The sequence below is a fragment of the Oncorhynchus kisutch genome, linkage group LG16 (assembly GCF_002021735.2).
Source record: "Oncorhynchus kisutch isolate 150728-3 linkage group LG16, Okis_V2, whole genome shotgun sequence".
Lineage (NCBI taxonomy): Eukaryota > Metazoa > Chordata > Actinopteri > Salmoniformes > Salmonidae > Oncorhynchus > Oncorhynchus kisutch.
The window spans coordinates 19,679,480-19,705,053 of record NC_034189.2 but is presented as its reverse complement, the minus strand read 5'-3'; the positions used below and the strand labels follow the sequence as shown (position 1 = coordinate 19,705,053).

The 25,574-nt window shown below is 41.2% G+C and overlaps 1 protein-coding gene and 1 long non-coding RNA gene across 5 annotated transcripts in view; both read left to right on the top strand.

Annotated features, from left to right (window-relative positions):
- The window catches only part of LOC109882139 (GRB10-interacting GYF protein 1), a 37,654-nt gene extending 24,247 nt beyond the window's left edge, over positions 1-13,407 (top strand). For all 4 annotated transcript variants that reach the window (XM_031791954.1, XM_031791951.1, XM_020474232.2 and 1 more), the window contains exons 22-26: positions 5,901-6,064; positions 6,159-6,206; positions 6,290-6,434; positions 6,694-10,263; positions 10,459-13,407. In XM_031791954.1, the coding sequence (XP_031647814.1) occupies positions 5,901-6,064; positions 6,159-6,206; positions 6,290-6,434; positions 6,694-6,761 (425 nt within the window). In that variant the 3' untranslated portion in view covers positions 6,762-10,263; positions 10,459-13,407. The remainder of the gene's footprint in view (positions 1-5,900; positions 6,065-6,158; positions 6,207-6,289; positions 6,435-6,693; positions 10,264-10,458) is intronic.
- Positions 13,408-13,632: 225 nt separating this feature from the next.
- Positions 13,633-18,058, top strand: LOC109882133 (uncharacterized). Its single transcript, XR_004203374.1, has 4 exons — positions 13,633-13,871; positions 15,182-15,255; positions 16,317-16,414; positions 17,200-18,058. It is a non-coding gene; the product is annotated as an uncharacterized LOC109882133 (long non-coding RNA).
- The last annotated feature ends 7,516 nt before the right edge of the window (positions 18,059-25,574 follow it).

Here is a 25,574-nt window from a genome sequence, read left to right as displayed (position 1 = left end):
CCCCAAGCATACTTCCAAAGTTGTGGCAAAATGGCTTAAGGACAACAAAGTCAAGGTATTGGAGTGGCCATCACAAAGCCCTGACCTCAATCCTATAGAAATTTGTGGGCAGAACTGAAAAAGCGTGTGCGGTCAAGGAGGCCTACAAACCTGCCTGCCCAAAACGTTTGACCCAAGTTAAACGATTTAAAGGCAATGCTATCGAGTACTAATTTAATGTATGTAAACTTCTGACCCACTGGGAATGTGATGAAAAAACTATAAGCTGAAATAAATAACTTTCTCTACTATTATTCTGACATTTCACGTTCTTAAAATAAAGTGGTGATCCTAATTGACCTAAAACAGGGAATTTTTTACAAGGATTACATGTCAGGAATTGTGAAAACGGAGTTTAAATGTATTTGGCTAAGGTGTATGTAAACTTCTGACTTCAACTGTAGGTCTATCGATTGCACAATCCGTACCAGTCAAAGTTTGGACACACCTACTTATTCCAGGGTTTTAATTTATTTTTACTATTTTCTACATTGTGGTATAATAGTTAAAGACAAAACTATGAAATAACATGTGGTAACCTAAAAAGTGTTAAACAAATAAAAATATATTTGATATTTGGGATTGTTCAAAGTAGTCACCCCTTGCCTTGATGACAGCTTTGCGCACCCTTGGCATTCTCTAAACCAGCTTCATGAGTTAGTCACCTGGAATGCATTTCAATTAACAGGTGTGCCTTGTTTAAAAGTTTATTTGTGGAATTTCTTTCCTTCTTAATCCGTTTGAGCCAATCAGAAGTTGTGACAAGGTAGGGTTGGTATACAGAAGATGGACTTGGTCTTTTACCAAATAGGGCTATGTTATGGCAAGAACAGCTCAAATAAGCAAAGAGAAACGACAGTCTATTTAAAAAAAAATATATATATATTTAACCAGGTAGGCCAGTTGAGAACACGTTCTCATTTACAAATGCGACCTGGCCAAGATAAAGCAAAGCAGTGCGACACAAACAACAGAGTTGCACATGGAATAAACAAACGTACAATCAATAACATAATAGAATAAAAGTCTATATACAGTGTGGGCAAAGGGCGTATGAAGGTAAGGCAATAAATAGGCCATTGTAGCGAAGTAATTACAATTTAGCAAATAAACACTTGACTGATAGATGTGCAGATGATGATGTGGAAGTAGAAATACTGGTGTGCAAAAACAGTAAATAAAAACAATATGGGGTAGGTAGATTGGATGGCTATTTACAGATTGGCTGTGTTCAACTGCAGCGATTGGTTAGCTGCTCAGATAGCTGATGTTTAAAGTTGGTGAGGGAGATATAAGTATCCAACTTCAACTATTTAAAAAAAATAGTGTGTGGCAGCAGAGAACTGGAAGGAAAGGCGGCCAAAGGAGGTGCTGGCTTTGTGGATGACCAGTGAGAGATACCTGCTGGAGCGCGTGCTACGGTTGGGTGTTATGGTGACCAGTGAGCTGATAAGGTGGAGCTTTACCTAGCAAAGACTTATAGATTACCTGGAGCCAGTGGGTCTGGCGACGAATATGTAGCAAGGGCCAGCCGACAAGAGCATACAGGTCGCAGCATACAGGTCGCCAGACACCTAGGTATTTGTAGTTGTCCACATATTCTAGGTCAGAACCGTCCAGAGTAGTGATGCTAGTCGGGCGGGCGGGTGCGGGCAGCGATTGGTTGAAAAGAATGCATTTTGTTTTACTAGTGTTTAAGAGCAGTTGGAGAAAACAGAAGAATGTTGTATGGCATTGAAGCTCGTTTGGAGGTTTGTTAACTTCTCTAGGGTAGGGGGCAGCATTGGGAATTTTGGTTGAAAAGGGTGCCCAAATTAAACTGCCTGCTACTCAGCCATAAAAGCTAGAATATGCATATAATTAGATTTGGATAGACACATTTGGACATTTCTAAAACTGTTTGAATGATGTCTGTGAGTATAACAGAACTCATATGGCAGGTAAAAACCTGAGAAAAAATCCAACCAGGAAGTGGGAAATCTGAGGTTTGTAGTTTTTCAACTCTTGGCCCATCGAATAAACAGTGTGTATGGGGTCATATTGCACTTCCTACGGCTTCCACTAGATGGCAACGGTCTTTGGAACCTTGTTTGATGCTTCTACTGTGAAGTTGGGGCGAATGAGAGGGGAATGAGTCAGTCTGCCAGAGAGGCACGAGCTGGCCACGCTCGTTCACGTGAGAGTTAGCTTGCGTTCCATTGCAATTCTGAAGACAAAGGAATTCTCTGGTTGGGAACATTATTGAAGATTTACGTTAAAAACATCCTAAAGATGTATACAATCAATCGTTTGACATGTTTCTACGGACTGTAGCGGAACTTTTTGACTTTTCGTCTGCTCCTAGTGATCGTCATGAATTTGGAATACTGGGATAAACGCGCGAACAAAAAGGAGGTATTTGGACATAAATTATGGACATTATCGAACAAAACAAACATTTATTGTGGAACTGGGATTCCTGGGAGTGCATTCTGATGAAGATCATCAAAGGTATGTGAATATTTATAATGCTCTTTCTGACTTCTGTTGACTCTAACATGGCGGATATCTGTTTGGCTTGATTTGTTGTCTGAGCACTGTACTCAGATTATTGCATGGTTTGCTTTTCCCATAAAGTTTTTTGAAATCTGACACAGCGGTTGCATTAAGGGGAAGTGGATCTAAAATTCCATGCATAACAGTTGTATCTTAGCAATGTTTTTCTGTAAATTGATGTGGCTCTCTGCAAAATTACCAGATGTTTTGGATCTACTAAACACAACGCGCCAATGTAAACTCAGATTTTTGGATATAAATATGAACTTCACCGAACAAAACATGCATGTATTGTGTAACATGAAGTCCTATGAGTGTCATCTGATGAAGATCATCAAAGGTTTCATTTTATCTCTATTTCTGCTTTTTGTGACTCTTCTCGTTGGCTGGGAAAATGGCTGTGTTTTTCTGTGACTTGGCTCTGACCTAACATAATCGTTTGGTGTGCTTTCGTCGTTAAGCCTTTTCGTCATAAAGCCACACTCTGGCTGGATTTACAACAAGTGTATCTTTAAAATGGTGTAAAATACTTGTATGTTTGAGGAATTTTATTATGGGATTTCTGTTGTTTTGAATTTGGCGCTCTGCACTTTCACTGGCTGTTGACGAGGTGCGGCGCTAGTGACATTGTTGATATATACAGAGAAGAGAGTCGACCCGAGATTTGAACCCTGTGGTACCCCCATGGAGACTGCCAGAAATCCGGACAATAGGCACTCCAATTTAACACCCTGAACTCAATCTGAGATGTTGTTGGTTTTGTTAGAATTACCAGCCTCAGATTGCAGCCCAAATAAATGTTTCACGGAATCCAAGTAACAGAAACATCTCAACATCAACTGTTCAGAGGAGAATCAGGAGAACTGCGTGAATCAGGCATTCATGGTCAAATTGCTGCAAAGAAACCACTACTAAAGGACACCAATAAGATGAAGAGACTTGCTTTTGCCAGGAAATATGAGCAATGGACATTAGACTGGTGGAAATATGTCCTTTGGTCTGATGAGTCCAAATGTGATATTTTTGGTTCTAACTGCCGTGTCTTAGTGAGACGCAGAGTAGGTGAACGGATGCTCTCCGCATGTGTGGTTCCCACCATGGCGCATGGAGGAGGTGGTGTGGGGGTGCTTTGCTGGTGACGCTGTCTGTGATTTTATTTAAAATTCAAGGCACACTTTACCTGGATGGCTGCCACAGCATTCTGCAGCAATACGCCATCCCATCTGGTTTGCACTTTGTCCTGTTGAAAAACAAATGATAGAGGGACTATGACCCAACATACCTCCAGGCTGTATAAGGGCTATTTGACCAATAAGTAGCGTGATGGAGTGCTGCATCAGATGACCTGGCCTCCACAATCACCTGACCTCAACCCATTTGAGATGGTTTGGGATGAGTTGGACTACAGAGTGAAGGAACAGCATCAACAAGTGCTCTGCATATGTGGGAACTCCTTCAAGACTGTTGGAAATTAATTCCTTGTGAAGCTGGTTGAGAGAATGCATAGCTTTCATCAAGGCATGGTGGTAGCCTAGTGGTTAGAGCGTTGGACTAGTAACCGAAAGGTTGCAAGATCGAATTCCCGAGCTGACAAGATACAAATCTGTCGTTCTTCCCCTGAAAAATAAAGAAACTCTTGAATGAGTAGGGGTATCCAAACTTTTGACTGGTACTGTACATGAAAGTGATGTCAATATTTAGCCGTATCTTCCTATAATATGAATTGGTTTTTACTTTTTTTAAAAATGTTTCCTTGCTTCGCTTGTTTATAAAATTGCAAACTTTTTAGGCTATTTATGTTGAGAAATATTACATTTTCAGCGGTTACAGAGAGACAAACATTTTCATTCTATGTTTAGCAGATGTTTTCTGTATGTAAAGTGACGCGGCAGGGCAAACGGTTATCTAAAGATACACTTAGCTGTTCTATAAGTGGTCTGAGGCAGGCGTTAGATTACGAGTGATTTCAAGTGTCACATTAATAAAGACTGTTTTTGGGAAACGGCTCGGAAATGTAAAGATGCTCTTCCGTCGGTTCTAACAACGAACTTAGCCTTAAGATCAATGTATCCTTTAATTTGTTTCGGCACAGCAAATTTCAGGTCTGCAGGGCACAAACTTGAATGTTGTGAAAATTCTGTGCAACTTCTAGCGCACGTTTACTGTGAACACTGAGGCTGTACCTGCTTTAAATGTAGTTTTAACACTGGTCGAGTAGTCTACCGTGGCTATTTGATCATAATGTAGGCCTACCAGAGTGGCCTACCATCAAAAACAATGGAGAAAATGCATCTCATAACATCTTAACACAGAAATAGCTGTTCTTTCATTCTGCCTACAGTAGCAGCCAATGTGTGGTGTTTAATGTAGGCCTACATTCCATGAGACTTGTGAAAAAAAACATGCTGGGCTTGACATTCATTTTTTATCCACTTGCCTTTCAGAGGTGACTGAAAATGTTGTTTGATGCAAGAAACCACATTGCAAAATAAAATGCATTATTATTCCCATGCCGTTATTACAGATAGTGAGACAAATTATGCTACCTGCTGCCTATTGGCTACTGAGCTTATTCAAGCCTGTGTCAAAATACAACACCGCCCGTTTAAGACAAAAATCTCTTTACCTGACTCTTTTCAAAGATGTCTAGAAATGTACACGTTTTGTGCTCTTGTAGGAAGCAATCACTCCCTTTTACTGATTATAAATGACCTATAACTGGGCTAATAACTCACTAACTAGCAAAGGATATGAACTAAATGTGCACACGTGGCTACAATCACCTCTTGCTTTGATCTCAAAACAAGCGTACCTACTCACGACTGCTCATAGGCCTACTACAGCTCTGATTGGTTATGCCGCACTGGTCTGTGTTGAGCGTGTCAGTGCAACAGAATCCTACTTTGATGCGTTCTGCCTACAACAGAATCTCTTGCGTAGTTAGTTTTTGTTTCGCTATGTTGCATTGAAAGTGGCTTATATTGCCTTGATTCGATCACAATTGCCACAGTGAAGGGAAACGTTGATTGTGTTAACTTACAGGGAAGACTCTAGAAAGTTGAAGTTCGATCTCGTGCTTCTCTCCATGGGTTGATACTGTGTTTCTCGTCCCGGGAGAGCTGCGCGGGAGTCTGGGGGCTACTGCGCACCCGCACAGAGCTTAGAGGGAACATTGGTTAAGATGTTTTGGGAAACCGGGCCCTTGTCTATAGCCTCATTAAGTTTTTTTCCTCCCATCTTTCCAGATTTGAGGCTTTCCATTCCCTCTCTTCTGTCTGTCTTGTCCCCATGGGATCTATGCTTATCTTATCACCATGTGTGTCCAGTGTCCACCATCGTGGCGTACCTGAAGGAGGTGGAGTCTCCCTACGAGGTCCATGACTTTATCCGCTCCTACCTGGGAGACACCATGGAAGCCAAAGAGTTCGCCAAGCACTTCCTGGAGCGCCGTGCCAAACAGAAACAGAACCTGCAGCGGCAGCAGCAGCAGGTGTGTGTGTGTGTGTGTGAGAACTTATAGCTTTGAGGATGCCTTGGTTCATATTATGATCTGCCGTTCGCCCTGTCCTCTCTTCTTCACCCAGCTATCAAAGGAAGTAGCAGGGCTGGCCATGAGCAACTTCCCTCTGCCGGTAAGACTTGTTTCTCACAAATCTCCCTGCTATGCGTGACACTCACCTTAGTGGATCCCTCAACTCCTCCTATCTGTCTCCAGGACTCCATGAGGGGAGTGAGCCCCAGCACCCTGCAGTCCATGTTCCAGGCCGCCCAGATGGGGAAGGGAGGGCTGTACGACACCCAGGGGGCCATGAAGAAGAAGAAACAGCCTGTGGTGCTCCACTCTGACCCCAGCATCTTAGGTAGGACTGGTCTCTTCAGCCTATTGACACCTGTTACATAGTGTACTTATTACTTCCTTACATGTACCTGAAAATGACCTGTGCCCACCCAACTCATGGAAACTGCATACCTGATGGATGTTCTCATTGGCTGCTGGGAGGCTGTTTATAGCTCTAACTGATTGAACTGCTCTATGCGTTCCCACATCCATCTATCTTCCCTCTCCTTTTCCATCCTACTTTTCTCTTTCCCTCCATCTCTCTCCCCTCCTGACTGCAGGGTACTCATACCACAACGCGGGCGAGCGTCTGAGCCTGAATGAGATGGAGATGGTGGAGGATTACTGATCCAGATCTGATCAGCGGCAATAGCTACTACCTGAGGCCTTCTGTCTACTAATCAGACAAATCTGATGACGAATGTGCACTGCTTGAAGGGAGGGGGGAGAGGGGGGAGAAAGAGAGGAGGATGGGAGAGAGAGATGAGGATGGGGTAGAAAGAGGGAGGGGAATGGGGAACAGAGAGGAGGAGAGAGGGAGGGGGGGGGGGGATGAAGATAATGGTGGGGAGAGAAGGGGGGAGAACTTGTATGGGGAGAGGGAGGAGAGGATTGTATCTCCCTACCCTTGAAAAGAGAAAGGCTCCCCTGCTTTCAATCGTTCACTTGAGTAGGGAGCGTGATGTGGTGGGGGAAAGAGGAATGATGGGTATCCCTTGGCACTTATAAGACTAAGCACCTTAAACTGAACTAATGCACTTTATTATTAAGAGGGGATTTGAATAGGGTTTTTGTTGTCAGTGTACGTACGGTGTGTGTGTATTGAATCTACACAAGATGCTGTACGTATACACGTGAAAATCTGAACTGGAAGGGTAAGGTGAGGTGTAAGGTTGGTGGGATAGATTCACTGGGAGGGGGAACTCAAAGATAGGGGACCTTTTTATTTTGAAACCTTATCAGAAAAACAAATCCTTTCTTGAAAGACAAACACTGTTGTTTTTTTTACAATACATTTATATGAAAAGTAAAGCTATTACAAAAAAATACATAAAAAAAACTTGAAGATTTGCACTTGTGTTAAAAAAAACTAAGATAAAAAAATAGAAAAACAAATGGGGTTAGAGATTAATATTTCTGTGTATGTATTGGTGTGTGTGTGTGTGTGTGTGTGTGTGTGTGTGTGTGTGTGTGTGTGTGTGTGTGTGTGTGCATTGTGCAGACTAGTATGTTTCTAATGTCTGTTATGTTTTCTCCATTGCTTACCAAGATGTTTGAACACATACCAGGCCATTATGTAATTTTGTTCGAATAAGAATTGATGTTTTTTCCATGAGTAGACGTGTCCTCTTGTACAGAGGGACTTTCTTTGTATCTAAGTGTGTATGATTGTGTGTGTGACAGAGGGGGCAATGGCACAACACATCCTTTCTCTCACCAGCTCTTCATCCCCAGAGAAACGTAATAGAAATACAGACATTTGTAGAGGAGGATTATGGCTTTGCGCTCCTTCATATATTGTTAAAGCACCACTTGTTTCTGGGGTGTTTTGGGGTACGGGCTGATGGAGCAGTGCCCCTCCCCGCTGTCTTCTCTCAGCCACGGTGTGTTTGTGTGTGTGTGTGTGTGTGTGTGTGTGCTCATGCATGCACATTTGTGCCTAAGAACTCTGAAAGGGTGAATGGGATGGAGGGATTGTTCAATGGCCATTGAGACATTTACTTTTTGAGTGTGTTATGGTTATGTTAAGCGCTCTGTATAGCCCGTGTATGTCAATCATATATCCTAATATTTCAGGTTTAGTCTGGGGATGATGATTGATTGGAAGGTTAGTCCAGTTTAGTTTTCCTGGGATGTGATCACGTTGCCTTGTCAGTTCTCTTTAACTTGCGTGTGAAAGGTGTGCGGTTTCAGATTCTGCTCAAAACAATTAGCATCACACTGTCCATGTACAGGATGGTGCACACAATGTTAGCATATTCTTGTGTTACTTATTCATTGCTATTGTTGATGATGATGTTTCTTTTTTAGGAATATAAATGAAAATACATGAATAATCAGTTTTAAAAAAAGAAAGTATTTGGACTACGATTATGATGAGCACTGCTATTATTATTCTTTTTTTTCATTATTTTTTTTTATCCCTTAATTTAGTTTTTGTTGCATTACCGCCATGTGAAGTGCGTTTATTTCTTTCTTAAGAAAACATTGAATGTATTCCCAAAAAAGTCAAAAAAAAATGTGATACAGGATTTTTTTCCTCCACAAAATGTCTAAAAATGGAATCAAAAAAAAAAACTACAAATCTAAGATTGAAGAGGTCGGCGAGTTCTTTACTCTTTTCTTTTTTTACACAAAAGAGGAAGAACTCGGGAAGGCTACAGTTGAACACACTGCCTCTGCAATCCTGTTCGTACAAAAACAATATTACTATGACAAAATAAAGAACAGACTCTTTACTATTCCTTACTGGAGTTTTGGTTGTTTACAAAACACACGGATTTCTGTGGGTGCAGTTTTTTGGGGGTTAGGGTGGATAGTGGGTAAGGGCAGGGTTTTGCAAGTGCGCTTTTGCAAAATGGACATTCAGTGGCCTATGTTGTTTTGGCGGGAAGGAAGAAGGACATCACAATGTGACCCTTTAGTGGATGTGGCTCTTTTGTAACTGACTGATCATCAAGGAGTGCAGGTGAAAAATCAAAGATTGTCTTTTATTTTTTATTTTTACTGCCTGTATTGTAACTCAAGGACTAAGTGTTTCTGTTCGTGGAGTAGAAAACTTACCGGTAATCAAAAAGCAGAAACAGCAGAGGAGTTTTTGGTACTTAGAACATTGCATAAAGGAAACGACAATATCATCGCTTTAATAGAGAAGTCTCCTGGAGGAAAAATATGGAGTACCTTTTTTTTGCTCCTTGAACATGTAAACGAAACAAAGATGGACAAACCCGTGAGGAGTGGTTGAGAATAAAGGAAATGTAAGATTTATTAAAACCTTACATACAAATGACATTGACCTCAAATCTACCATCGCATTCAATTGGACCGTGTGCAGGCAGAATTATTTTTCCTTTTTTGTTTAAAAGGGGTCTCAGGGTGTGTAGTGGGGGTATTTTAACCCTGCGATGAGGGGAAATGAAAGGATACTACTAGTATGATCTCTGGGGGACACCCATCATCCCTCGTCAACTCACTGTTGACGAGGGCTGCCCCGACCACTCTCACTATGCACTTTGGTTCATTCAAACTGTGAGATGCCATCACATTTGGGATAGGAGCACAGAAATATTGTAGTACAAAGGGAGGGTTTAACAAGAAATGTAACTTAGACTGAGTTAATACCGTCTCACTGAAAACAAGATTTTCAAAACAAAAGACAGGAACACGCCTTCTTCCTCCTGTACATAACCATATTTTTGTATTAGGCCTAACTTTAAACAAGATCACTTGGACAAAACTGCAAGGCTTGATATACAAACTAGCAGAATAAGGAAATTCACGAGACATTGATTTACAGAGTGAATAACCCTGTGGTAAATGAATTACCTGGAAATTCCCCAAACTTTGCCAGTAGCCCTGTATGTCTTCAGGGATAGGGAAAGAAAAGACTTAACATGGATGGAGCTGGGGACTGCAGGGACTCTCAAGACTGAATGATGATCGCTGCTGCAGAGCCCAGCCCAGAGTGTTTGACCAACTGGCACCAGCCAATGGAGAAGGCAGGGGAGAGACAGTCAGGCGGATGTATCAGGGGACCTGCTGCCCAGATGCCCCCTCCCCAACCTTCTGTCACCTAGCCACTGCCTGGAGATTGATCACGAGCTGACAGCAAGAAGACAACCATCATATGGGTAAGAGTGTATTTCTATCTATTTAATGTTTATAGTGAATATATGGACTGTGTAATGTTGGGAACTGTCTTTATGAAAATTCTGTTTTCAGTATTGTTTCATTTGGAAATCTTAATTCCTCTCAGTCTCTTGCTCTCGCTCCCTCTCTTCCTGTCTCCCTGTCTCCCATCATTCTCACTGGCTGTCATTCCACAGGGTCCTCACTGTTCCTAGCTGCCCTCTGCTGGAGAGGAGATGGAGAAGCTCCTCAGCCCTTTCTTCTTCCACTCCTCCTCTGCACCCCTGGTGGTGAAAGAGCAGGAACCACATCAGCTGCAGTAGCAGAGGACCTGGAACAGTGGAGAAACTGACCACACACACACACAGAGCTTTACACGCATGTCCATGCAGCATTCTCAAATACTCTCTTTTCAAGAACCACATTCTTGAAAACCACATTCAAACACACACAAAAGCAGAAAGGCTCAATACCATACACTTGAGTTTTGACTGCTATGTAAATAATATTAAAGTGTTTTATTTTTTCTGTTCAACATGCCTTAACTGTGGCGATCCGCCTTTGTGTGGCAAACTCAAAAACATATATTAACAATAAGAGTGAAAGCCAGTTGGAGAACCTGATAAGGACTATAGCATTTGAATTAGTGGGGTGGTGTCAATGTTCTACTTACCGGGACAGCGTTTTATTGGCCAACAACACTGCTGTATGTTACTTTATTTCTGTCCAGCATCTATGGCAACAAAGTAGAACTAAAGGCATTCTCTGAGGACGATGATTAAGACTGATGGTTTTTCAAAGCAAGATGAACTGTTCTGCTATCCAGTTTTAAATGCCCAGACATGTAGCTGAATATGCAGGCTGAGGAATCTGAAGCCTGTGTATTATGGAGCTGAGCTGACCAGGAAGGGTGTGGTAAATAGATCCATATGTTCCTTTACAGTTCTACACAGTGCCCCACTACATATTACTGTGTACCCCATCACTGCAGTCATTTTTTGACCCAATGATTTTTGACAGTTTGAGACTTGATTTGAAAGAAGTGTTTTTATCCTATTGAGGACCACCCATTTAAAATGAAGGATATACAGTGCCCTCTGTAGTTATTGGGACGTTGAAGCATTTCTTATTTTGGCTCTGCACTCCACAAGTTTTGATTTTAAATCAAACAATTATGAGGTTAAAGCATAGGTTCTCTGCTTTTATTTGAGGGTATTTGTGTACATATTGGTTCCACCATTTAGAAACGACAACACTCTTTATACATAGTCACCCCTATTTCAAGGGACCAAATGTATTGGGACAAATTCACCTATGTGTATTAATGTAGTGAAAAGTGAAACATTTGGTCCCATATTCATAGCACGCGATGGTTACATCAGCAATGTGACTACAAACTTGTTGGATGCATTTGCTGTTTGTTTTGGTTGTTTCAGATTAATTTGTGCCCAATAGAAATGAATGGTAAATGTGTTGTCATTTGGAATCACTTTTATTGTAAATAGGAATATAAGAATTATGTTTCTAAACACTTCTACATTAATGTGAATGCTACCATTATTACAGATAATCCTGAATGAGTCATGAATAATGATGAGTGAGATCATACCCCCAAGACATGCTCACCAATACAATAACAGGAGGTTAGCATTTTTGGGAGGTATGATATTTGTGCGTTTTTAACTTTCTCACTCATCATTCACAATTCATTCAGAATTATCGGTATTCACGGTAGCATCCACATTCTTATTAACAAAAAGTTATTCTAAAATGACCCAACACATTTACCATGAATTTATTTTAGGCACAAAGTAATTTGAAACACAACCAAAACAAACAGCAAATGCATCCAACTAATGTGTTTAGTCACAAGCTTGATGTAGTCACTGTGTGCTATGAATATGGGACCACTACTTTAATAGACACGTAAGTGAATTTGTCCCAATACTTTTGGGACGATGTATAAAAAGTGTTGTCATTTGTAAATGGTGAAACCAATATGTACACAAATGCCCTCAAATAAAATCGGAGAATGTATAGTTTAACCTCGTAGTAATTGTTCGATTTCAAATCCAAACTTTTGGAGTCTATACCATAAGAACAAAAAATGCTTCACTGTTCCAATAATGAGAGGGCACTATCTCTTCTTGGTGGTCCTCTGAGTAGATTATCTTTGTGGATTGTCTATTTGACACTTTGATTACTGACCATTGTACAGATTATGTCCTCGTATATTAGAAGCATCTTACTAACGTTATTGAATGGCTGTGTATGTTCCTTGTATGTATGCCATCTATGCAGTTGATCATGGGTTTGTCTGTCTCTTTAATGGAAACCAGGTTTTCAATGGAGAAGCTCAATTCTTCCCCTGTCAGTCCGGTTGAATTGTTTTGTAAGTGTTTTCCAACTGCTTCGGTTGGTCAAACAAATGAATATTAACTTTGGGAGATGAGACCCTCTACTTTGAGTGGAACATGTTTGTTTATATATATATATATGAATAAGGGGGGTGCCATATATATGTATATATATATATATATATGATAGTTTTGATCAGTTGATATATTAGTTAATGCAACTGGAGGAATATCTAAAATGTCACTGAAGTATTTTATGAATACTGTGGATTTTGACTTCAATCTTTCAACTCCATCCGTGCGGGATAAGAATGCCCTCCATAAACTGGTTTGCAGTGAACTGTTAATATGTAGCTGTCTCTAAATTATAATTCTCTTGAGTTATATTTGGGTGTTTTGTTTTTTAAAAGTTGGCATTGTCTTTGTTGGAGTAATTGTTGGTCACCTGTAGGTGAACAGTGGGTTTGTTCTGTCTTTCTGTTAATCATTGAAGTTCAAAGTGATTGATGTTTTGGCACTGTGATGCCCCTGGGTGAGATTGCCATGCCTTTGATGTATGAATTCCATAAAAATGTATGATTCATTAACACACCGATTTTGATCAAATTATATCAATTTTCTTTTTCACCCAAATGGTCGGCTCAGTTCCATCGCTTAAACGTTTTGAATATTTTAGAGCTAAGCAACATAAAAACAAATGCATTCAGAAAAATAACCTAAAAAGTGTAAATAGTTTTGGTTTTGTTGGTTTGACGAGAACAAAAAATTATTAAAATGCATTTAACAATGGATTTGACTGACTGTTTCTGCTATGTTTCTGTTCTTACTATCAATTGTTATTCATTCTTCTCAAACTCATAAAATGGAACATGCCTAACTATACTTAACAAAAATATAAATGCAACATGTAACAATTGCAAAGATTTGACTGAGTTACAGTTCATATTGTGGCAGCCCAGGGGAGTCAGAGGTGAAACTCACAAAATAAGATGGCGGGAGACCGTTTTGAGGTGCTCAAACAAAAGTTGTTCTTTAAGGTTGGGAGGAATACACCTGAAAGGCCTCTCGGGTAACGGGTGGGTCACTTGGTGTCCGGTGTGGCAGCTCCTCGGACCGCCTAGGGTAATGACCAACAAAAGAGAGAGCGGTGATTCCGGTCTTTCAATAATTGTTCTCAACTTGCGCCGGGTGGTGTGCTGCCCGGGAATGTGTCCGCTTCCTTTCGGGGGACGAAAGGGAAGTGAGAGAGACAGGTGGGTCAAACATTGCCTAGTATCTTCTATGGCGTCTGATCGAGGTGCTTATCATACTCACTCCGGTTCTTCTGAAGTCTAGGCGTGCCCTCTGCCTGTCTGCCCGAGTGACTACACCTCTACTTATACTCATTTGGTGGGACCAATTCCAGGTGCCAATTGGTTGCAGCACCTGGACTCAGTAGTACTTGTGTTGAATCAACAGCCCCAGTTGGTGCCTGTCCATGGTGCTAACTCACCTTGGCTCTCTAGCCCTCTGGAGCTGACCAAGGCCCTGCTTTGGGCTGGTAAAAGTTAGAGCGGTCAAACAAAGTTTTGGGACTGTTGCCGGTGCTGGTTCCCCTAGAGCCTGTGTAGGGATCAGATTGGTTTCATTTTTTTTTTTACAGAAAAGTTTGTTATTAATTAAATACATTTTTTGGTCGTTTTTTGGTTGTTTGTTCCGGTTTCCATCCGGCACACTGAATGGTGGGATGCACATTAAATTGTGCAATCGCCAATATACCATAGAAGACGAACAACACCATGAACAACAACATGAACAACAACATGAACAACACCATGAACAACAACATGAACATCCTAGTTCGGAGGAGTGGGGGCATTCAATACCCCGTACAGCTGTCAATCTTTCATGGCGGCCTCCTGTGTTTACAAATTCGCAGCATGACTTGATTTCGTGACTGCTGCTATTTAACTCCAGTGTACGGCTACGTTATAAGCAGACTTCTAGTCATTCGAAGAACAGTGATAACTTTGTCCCAGTGCAAGCTAGCAGTGGCCACATCAGCCATTACGGAATGGCGCATTGCTTGAACAACAAATTAGCTGATTGTCTGACACTGCCATTCCAAAATTGCTGCGGTGACTACTGCTAGCTAGCATGAGGATGAGAAGGACAGTATTTCAATCTTGAAGTATCAGTGTGGTAAAGGTAGAAGTTGGAGTACAGTGGCATATCCCATCCCTGCATCTAGGTACGTTTTCTGCCCAGTATGTTGCGCCGACGCCATAGTGTCTTAACGTAACCATGATTGCCTTCCGATCCCAGTGCAGCACAGTGTCAACAAGCGTAATAGTAGGGTTGCTATCTTCTGGAAAGTTACCTAACTAATTGCTGAACTAGCCATCATTTAATCAGCCCGTCATTGAATATCGTTTTAACAACACTGCTAGGTGTAATTTTGTTGGTGTGCTGGTGTGCTTTATCATTGGTGCTATTGCTACCATGATGTGTTTTAATGTACGTGTATCATATATGTTTTGTCTTATTCTCATTCAAATTCTCCTCCAATCTTTCTACCCTCCAGTGTCCAGTGGGTGCTGTGATGAACCCACTCTACCACAAAGTCCATGGTGGTCTTCCAATGCCTTGCAAAGAAGGGTACTTATTGGTCGATGGGTAGAAAAATATTTTTTTGAAGCAGACATCGAATATCCTTTTGAGCCTGGTGAAGTTATCAATTACACTTTGGATGGTGTATCAATACACCCAGTCACTACAAAGATACAGTCATCCTTTCTAAGGCAGTTCTTGGAGAGGAAGGAAACCGCTCAGGGATTTCAACATGATGCCAATGGTGACTTTAATACAGTTCCAGAGTTTAATGGCTGTGAGAGAACGGATGGATCAACAACATTGTAGTTACTCCACAATACCAACATAAATGAAAAAGGAAGCCTGTACAGAATAAAATCATTCCAAAATATGTATCCTGCTTGTAATAAGGCACTAAAGTAAAACTGCACAAAATGTGGCAAAAACCAACTCTATGTCCTGAATACAAAGTGTTATGTTTGGAGTAAATCAAACAACACATTAATTAGTACCACTCTTCATATTTTCAAGCATGGTGGTGTCTGCATCATGTTATGGGTATATGGGTATACTTGTCATCGGCAAGGACTAGGGAGTTTTTTTTAGGATGGAAATAAATGGAATAGAGCTAAGCACAGGCAAAATCCTAGAGGAAAACCTGGTTGTCTGCTTTCCAACAGACACTGGGAGACAAATTCACCTTTCAGCAGGACAATGACCTAAAACACATGGCCAAATATACACTGGAGTTTCTTACCAAGACGACATTGAATGTTCAGGGGCCTGGTTACAGTTGACTTAAATTGGCTTGAATATCTACGGCTGTCTTGACAGAGCTTGAATAATTTTTTAAAAGAATTATGTACAAATATTGTACAATTCAGGTGTGTGACTTACCCAGACAGACGCACAGCTGTAATCGCTGCCAAAGGTGATTTTGACATGTATAGACTCAGAGGTGTGAATACTTATGTAAATCTGATTTTTCAGTGTTTTATTTCCTATAAATTAGCAAAAATTTATATATTTTTTGCTTTAGCCACGTTTTAATTCAGTCTGTAACACAACAAAATGTGGAATAAATCAAGGGGTATGAATAGATTCTGAAGGCACTGTAATTCTCCCAGGGCCCCCAGACAGCTCGTGCATCCTGACCAACGTGCTGCGTGTCTACAACCTCCCCCCAGAGATCTACAGCTACAACTGGAACCTGCTCACGGAGATGGTGAGGGCGCCACTAACTCACTACATCACTGATCTTCACTCCTGGTTAGTGCTGAGAGATTAGTGCTTTTTGACGTCGGTTTCCATTTCGCTTTCAATCGTTTAAAAAAAAAAAACATTAAATGCATTATAAAATGATGGTATTAAAATGAATTTAGAGCTTTTTAATGGAAACATATTAAACATTCAATTGACAAAACTTTGAAAATATTCCATTGTCTCTGTCAGGTCCACATTGGGTAGACATCAATAGAGAAATGGTTAATTACTACGAAATAGTACAATGTTTCAGTTGTGTATGTTCATTTTTATTTGAGAATTTTGTTATTTTTCATTTCTTAGTCATCATCTCATCTCTGCTCAGGTAGTAGCAGCCAGCCAGCCAAACCATCTAACGTTGTCTCTGTGCTTCCCATCCTGTACTGTCTTTAGTCATTCTATTTAGCTAGGCCAGCCTGCCTAAGTAGGCTGCAGAGCTGTCTTGACAAAGTCATTTGAATAATTCTTCAAAGTAGATACCTTGCATACCTTGAACTGTTTCTATCCTTCTTGTTGTTGTGTTGTGTACATTCCTCGCTCATTGCGGTCTATTCGGTCTTTGTGTATCTAACCTAACGTAGCAGGCGAAAAAGCATATCTGTCTCTGTCTGAGGCAGAACAAATGGGTGCAATGTATTATGGTCATTGTGGTTAATTACCACGGTTCTGGACTGAACGAGCCACATAAGCTGTCCTAGATAGAGGACTTGACCCCCCCCCCCCTCTAATGTTCTCCCTGCCCTACAGAGTCCAGTGCTGAAGATGGCAGAGGGGGATACCATCTATGACTACTGCTGGTATCCCAAGATGAGCCCTCTGGATCCAAACTCCTGCTTGTGAGTTCAGCAGCCATCCTCTGCTACTACCACCACTCATATCAGAGATATGCCCCTTAGCATTCGCTTATAAAGAGATGTTTTATTGTTACATACTGTACATCGGATAGGTACAGGGAAATGTGTCGTTTTACAGGATCAGCCATAGTAGTATAGCGCCCCTTGGAGAAAATTAGGGTAAAGTGCCTTGCTCAAGGGCACGTTGATAGATTTTTGCATCTTATCAGCTCATGGAATTAAACCAGTGACCTTTCAGGCCCAACACTCTAACCGCTAGGCTACCTGCCGCCCTGTATCCTGTATCAAAGCGGTTTATAGTATGTGACCCAGTCTTTGACGGGTCCCAAAAAGTTGGACCCATTCCCGAAATGGATCCGCAGACCTGTTCTGAATGGACCTGAGGCCAGTCAGGCATGTTACGAAAAGGCCCATGCTGGTTAGGATACGAGAGACCAGTTCAGCTCCGAGAGAGAAAGAAACGCTGCCAGCTCCATCAATAAACTGATATTGGCCAAGTGATATTGGCCAAATGATCCACAGTTAACTGCCTATAAAAATGACACAAAATAAAAAACAATTTGTTACATTTCGATGTGTAGCATATTCAAAAGTGTATAGCCTGTTTTATTGATTGATTATTCTTTTTTCCTGTCAGAGATTTGAGCACTAAATGCATTAGGGCGTTGCATGCATATGAGCCCACTGTATGATAATAATATTGGAAAACATATAAAGGAAAAGAAGCTTAGCCCTAGAGAGATGGAGAGTAGGAGGAAGATATGCCAGCGTCATGTTCCCAACACCGAAATGCATTCCTTTATACTTGTCAGGCCACTACTGCTATACAGATACAGGTGTACAGGAGGCTACTATGTACATTTTCCATCAGGATATTTTCTTTTAGAAAGAGAAGTATTATTTTATTGTTAGATTAAAGGAGTAACTGGTAGGCCTAAAACGTTGTTCTTCACCTCAAGTTCAACCATCGGAGTCCGTTGGTGTGCTGGTGCCCACTGACTTCATAGGCCTGCAGTAGCTAAGCCTGAGATTAGCCATACCACCCCAAACCTTCACAAGAGTTTCTTACTTTTGATATTCCCATTATAAAGTTATGTCATTGTTTATAGGGAAAATATGAGCATGTTCTTATATTGAGGCATTAAATGAAGTTTTGCGTCTCGACGCATTTGTTTTTTGCTTTTCATGGTTTAAGTGCTAGTAGCCACATAGTATATATAGCCATATAGTATATATAGCCATATAGTATATATAGCCACATAGTATATATAGCCATATAGTATATATAGCCATATAGTATATATAGCCATATAGTATATATAGCCACATAGTATATATAGCCATATAGTATATATAGCCATATAGTATATATAGCCATATAGTATATATAGCCATATAGTATATATAGCCATATAGTATATATAGCCATATAGTATATATAGCCACATAGTATATATAGCCATATAGTATATATAGCCATATAGTATATATAGCCACATAGTATATATAGCCCATAGTATATATAGCCATATAGTATATATAGCCACATAGTATATATAGCCATAGTATATATAGCCATATAGTATATATAGCCATATAGTATATATAGCCATATAGTATATATAGCCATATAGTATATATAGCCATATAGTATATATAGCCATATAGTATATATAGCCACATAGTATATATAGCCACATAGTATATATAGCCATATAGTATATATAGCCATATAGTATATATAGCCATATAGTATATATAGCCATATAGTATATATAGCCATATAGTATATATAGCCATATAGTATATATAGCCATATAGTATATATAGCCATATAGTATATATAGCCACATAGTATATATAGCCATATAGTATATATAGCCATATAGTATATATAGCCACATAGTATATATAGCCACATAGTATATATAGCCACATAGTATATATAGCCATATAGTATATATAGCCATATAGTATATATAGCCACATAGTATATATAGCCATATAGTATATATAGCCATATAGTATATATAGCCATATAGTATATATAGCCATATAGTATATATAGCCATATAGTATATATAGCCACATAGTATATATAGCCACATAGTATATATAGCCATATAGTATATATAGCCATATAGTATATATAGCCATATAGTATATATAGCCACATAGTATATATAGCCACATAGTATATATAGCCACATAGTATATATAGCCACTATAGTATATATAGCCACATAGTATATATAGCCACATAGTATATATAGCCACATAGTATATATAGCCATATAGTATATATAGCCATATAGTATATATAGCCACATAGTATATATAGCCATATAGTATATATAGCCATATAGTATATATAGCCATATAGTATATATAGCCAGATAGTATATATAGCCATATAGTATATATAGCCATATAGTATATATAGCCATATAGTATATATAGCCATATAGTATATATAGCCATATAGTATATATAGCCATATAGTATATATAGCCATATAGTATATATAGCCATATAGTATATATAGCCATATAGTATATATAGCCATATAGTATATATAGCCATATAGTATATATAGCCATATAGTATATAGCCATATAGTATATATAGCCATATAGTATATATAGCCATATAGTATATATAGCCATATAGTATATATAGCCATATAGTATATATAGCCATATAGTATATATAGCCACATAGTATATATAGCCATATAGTATATATAGCCACATAGTATATATAGCCACATAGTATATATAGCCACATAGTATATATAGCCATATAGTATATATAGCCATATAGTATATATAGCCACATAGTATATATAGCCACATAGTATATATAGCCATATAGTATATATAGCCCATAGTATATATAGCCATATATATATAGCCATATAGTATATATAGCCATATAGTATATATAGCCATATAGTATATATAGCCATATAGTATATATAGCCACATAGTATATATAGCCATATAGTATATATAGCCACATAGTATATATAGCCATATAGTATATATAGCCACATAGTATATATAGCCATATAGTATATATAGCCACATAGTATATATAGCCATATAGTATATATAGCCATATAGTATATATAGCCACATAGTATATATAGCCACATAGTATATATAGCCATATAGTATATATAGCCATATAGTATATATAGCCATATAGTATATATAGCCATATAGTATATATAGCCACATAGTATATATAGCCATATAGTATATATAGCCACATAGTATATATAGCCATATAGTAGGCCTACCGGTAATTCTATTATATTGCGGAAAAACACAACAATATAGTTGGAACTTAATTTGGTCAAAGAAAATGTCTCAACAGAATGAAACAAAACACTTTTTTTCCTTTTGAAAGAACTAGTTTAAACCTTCCCAAAAGTTTAGAACAGGCTAGGATAATTTCAGCAATTAGGCCTACCAACAAAGGTGAGTTTCTACTGTAGGCCTACCCAACAAATGACGACAATAGGCTAATGATATTTATTTAACAGGCCAACTTTTAACCTTCAACTAAACACGTAGCACAACATTTAAAAGACAGTTCGATCTTAAATTAGCGTTTTGCCTATTTAAAGAACTGTTTTGGTTTCTTAAAGAGACCTATAATGATAAACACGTTTATTTTTGCATTCATTATAAGTTGTTTTAAGTTGCATTAAACGATATGCACACAGTCCATTTGGCCTCACCAACTTTTCTCTCATCTTTGTCCACTACAATATTAACACTTGTCCTTGGAGACATTCCACTTGTCGGATTCTTTTCACTCTTTCTCCTCTAACTTTCCTTTTCACTTCAATGAAAAAGGCCTACATCTTCTCAGTCAACAGTAGACTAGGACAAGGCTCCTCTCTCGCTCTGTCTCTCTCCTCAGCAGCAGGTGTACGTGAGGTGAGCTGCCAGAACCAGCTATACATTTTATTGAGTTGCAATTGGCTGACACAGATAACAAGCTTGCACAGTCCTCATCCTCACACACATTAAATTAACGAAGTACCGGTCCAATCTGTAAATAAATTGTAATTGCACATACCTGAGATCTGTGGCAATTATCAGACCCGACTCCGATCCTAGACCGAAGTCAGAATTTAGGACCCGGACACGCTACGGTCCCAGGTTGGATCTCGGAATTTCAAGTCTGTTGGACACGTGAAAACTTCTACCTTGCGTTAATTGAACCCACAACCTTGGTTCCTGACTTAACTGAGCCATGCTACATTGTATGCACTGTACTGAGTTCCACATTAGACTGTTGACAGTGAAAATGGAGTCAGTGCTAGTACTTGAGCACTGTAGTTTAGTTGTTTTGTACCTAGTTGCTAATCCGTAAAATCATCATTGTCTCTCTCTTTGAGGAGTCTTGGCCTTTTCCCCTTGAACCCCAATGTTGTCTGTCTGTTTGTTTGTCCGAGACCTGTGGTGCTTTGGGTGATGACTCACCCTTTAACAGAACGAACAGAAGAACTAACAACTCCAGACGCTTTTTAAAGGGCCTCATGATTTCCGGACTTTTGGTTTTCTCCTGGCTCTCTCTCTCTCTCTGTGTGTGTGTGTGTGTGTGTGTGTGTCTTTGCGTGTTTTTTTTCTAGCCGTACAAAAGCGCGGAAATTATTAAGACATTGTCTGTGATGTGGAAAGCTGAGATCAATGGCGCCCAGCCGTTACTGTGGAGAATGCCGTTGTTACGGGCAACGCTGGTAGGGCCTACTAACGAGGCCCCCTTAACAACAGCAACCCCATCCTCCCATGGTTCCTCTCTGATCAGTGCCCAGCGTGGGCCGTGGTCAACCCCACAGAGCGAGGGAAACAACATCTCTAGATGAAAGGGAATGAAAAAATAAAAAAAGGGTCAGTGTGTGTGTGTGTGTGTGTGTGTGTGTGTGTGTGTGTGTGTGTGTGTGTGTGTGTGTGTGTGTGTGTGTGTGTGTGTGTGTGTGTGTGTGTGTGTGTGTGTGTGTGTGTGTGTGTGTGTGTGTGTGTGTGAGTGAGAGAGGTGCTCACCATAGTCAATACAGGAGGATCAAACCATAAACCACATGTAAAATATCTCTCCATGGCAAGAAGAGAGGGGGAATAAGAAGAAAAGAAAGGGAGTTTAAGAGGGAGAGAGAGACAGGAGTCAAACAGGGTGGAGGATGAGAGCATAAACAACTCGAGGAGATGATTTATCTGAGGGATGAACCACTTGAGAGCTGGGCCCTGAGAGGAGCCAGGGATGAGGGGGCTAGTCGGAGCTGACACCCCATGTCAACTCTGTTACCCTTCATCTGTGTGCTTGTTCAGACGGCACAATGTTGTCTTGGACCTGTTCACCTGGTGTTAAGGGTTACAGAGTGGAGTGAGGTGGAATGACGTGGCCTTAGCGTTTCCTAACATCAGTTCGGGGCGTCAAACAAACCATGGACATGTGTGCTGAGTGATCAAACATTAAGAACACCTTCCTAATATTGAGTTGTCCCCTTTTTGCCCTCAGAACAGCCTGAATTTGTCGGGACATGAACTCTACTTGTGTCACGTTGGCTGGATGTCCTTTGGGTGGTGGACCATTCTTGAAACACACGGGAAAAGGTTGTGTGGGAAAAAACAGCAGCATTGCAGTTCTTGACACTCAAACCGGTGCGCCTTGTACCTACTACCATACCCCATTCAAAGGTACTTTAATATTTTGTCTTGCCCATTCACCCTCTGAATGGCACACATACACAATCTATGTCTCAATTGTCTCAAGGATTAAAAGTCCGTGTTCCTAATGTTTTTTACACTCATCGTATGTTCACTCTTTCTCTCCCTGTCTTTCCCTTTCTCTCTCTCTCCATCTCTCTCTCTCTCCATCTCTTCCCCTCTCTCTCCATCTCTTCCCCTCTCTCTCCCCCTCTTCCCCTCTCTCAATTCAATTCAAGGGGCTTTATTGGCATGGGAAACATGTGTTAACATTGCCAAAGCAAGTGAGGTAGATAATATATAAAGTGAAATAAACTCTCTCTCCATCTCTCCCTCTCTCTCCATCTCTCCCCCTCTCTCTCCATCTCTCCCCCTCTCTCTCCGTCTCGCCCCCTCTCTCTCTGTCTCTCCCCCTCTCTCCCCGTCTCTCCCCCTCTCTCTCTGTCTCTCCCCCTCTCTCCCCCTCTCTCCCCGTCTCTCCCCCTCTCTCCCCGTCTCTCCCCTCTCTCCCCGTCTCTCCCCCTCTCTCCCTCTCTCTCCCCGTCTCTCCCCCTCTCTCTCCATCTCTCCGTCTCTCCCCCTCTCTCCCCATCTCGCCCCCTCTCTCTCCCATCTCGCCCCCTCTCTCTCCATCTCTCCCCCTCTCTCCATCTCTCCCCCTCTCTCCCTCTCTCTCCGTCTCTCTCCATCTCTCCCCCTCTCTCCCTCTCTCTCCGTCTCTCTCCATCTCTCCCCCTCTCTCTCCGTCTCGCCCCCTCTCTCTCTGTCTCTCCCCCTCTCTCCCCGTCTCGCCCCCTCTCTCCATCTCTCCCCCTCTCTCCCTCTCTCTCCCTCTCTCTCCATCTCTCCCCCTCTCTCCCTCTCTCTCCCTCTCTCTCCATCTCTCCCCCTCTCTCTCCATCTCTCCCACTCTCTCTCCGTCTCCCCCTCTCTCTCCGTCTCGCCCCCTCTCTCCGTCTCACCCCCTCTCTCCGTCTCGCCCCCTCTCTCTCCATCTCTCAACCTCTCTCTCCGTCTCGCCCCCTCTCTCTCCATCTCGCTCCATCTCACCCCTCTCTCTGTCAACAGCCATGTGCTATACTCTCCTGTAGAGAGTGTAGAATAGTTGCCGGTGTTCCTCCTTTGTATTGTTTTCTGGGCCGGCGTCCAGGCTAGCTGTGGTGTACCATTATAATGGGGTGATTCCCAACAGCCAGAACAAAGACACAGTGCCATAACAGCACTGAGCCGCCCAGGTTCATTTCCTCTTGGCTTTGGCTAATTGAGCTTCAGTTCAAACAGTGATGTTTCGGCGTTTGGTTTGTTAGGTTCGCTGTTTGGCAGTGGCCCCCCGCAATTATGTAAGTTGAAAAGCCAAAGCCATGTGGCATGTCTGTTGATGGATCGTTTTTGTCCATTATAAACCCCAATGTGACAACAAACTGCTATTGTTTTTGAATAGATAGAGGGGAGGAATGATATTAAAAGTGAAATGGCCTCAGTGGGGTGTTTCACTGATGAGGCCAGATGAGTCTGGCACAAAGCAGTGTCAGTGTGTGTCTGTCAGTTATTTTTCAACGGAGATGAAATGAGTGTGTGTACATTACTGCTCTTCCTGTTGTCACCACCACACCCCATCCTTTTCTCTCCTTTCTACATCCTTCCTTTTCATTCCTGTCTTTCCATTCCTTTCCTTTCTCCTTCCATCGTTCTCTTCCTTCTCTAACCTCCCTCGCATCATATTCCATCCTTCTTCCCTCCGACTCTCACCACCGCTGTCTCTCTCTCCACCAGCCGGCAGCAGTCGTGATAACCCGGTCCATATCTGGGACGCGTTCAACGGGGACCTGCGAGCCAACTTCAGACCCTACAACCATCTGGATGAGCTGACCTCTGCTTCTCCCCAGACGGATCACAGCTCTACTGCGGCTTCGACAAGACTGTCAGGGTGTTTTACACAGACAGGCCTGGACGGGACTGTGAGGAGAGGCCCACTATAGGTGTGGAGTAGAGTCCAGTAGCAACAGAAACAATACTGGGTACATCTTTATTTGGGGAGATCCCTTACAGAGGGTTTATAGAAGTGCTATTAAATCTCAACTAACTGTCCCCTAACCCTATCCTTAACCCTAACCCGATTCTATAGATGCTGAGTGTGTTCCCTCTCCTCACCAGTGAAGAAGCAGTGTCAGAGTGACATCATCTCCTGCCTGGCGTTCAGCCCGTGCCAGTCTGTGTACGCCTGTGGCTCGTTCTCCCGCACCGCAGGCCTCTACTCCTGCCAGGACGGCTCTCTGCTGGTTCTGCTGCCACCCAGGCACCACGGGGGCATCACCCGACGGACACTACCTGTATACTGGCGGGCCCAAGGTAGGACAACACAAAGAGAGACACGGGCCTGAAAAAGCTGTCCATCTTGTTTTAAAAACGGACCCACTGCTCACAGAGAGAGATTGGGGAAGAGGAACACAGTTGTTTTAAAAACGGACCCACTGCTCACAGAGAGAGATTGGGGAAGAGGAACACAGTTGTTTTAAAAATGGACCCACTGCTCACAGAGAGAGATTGG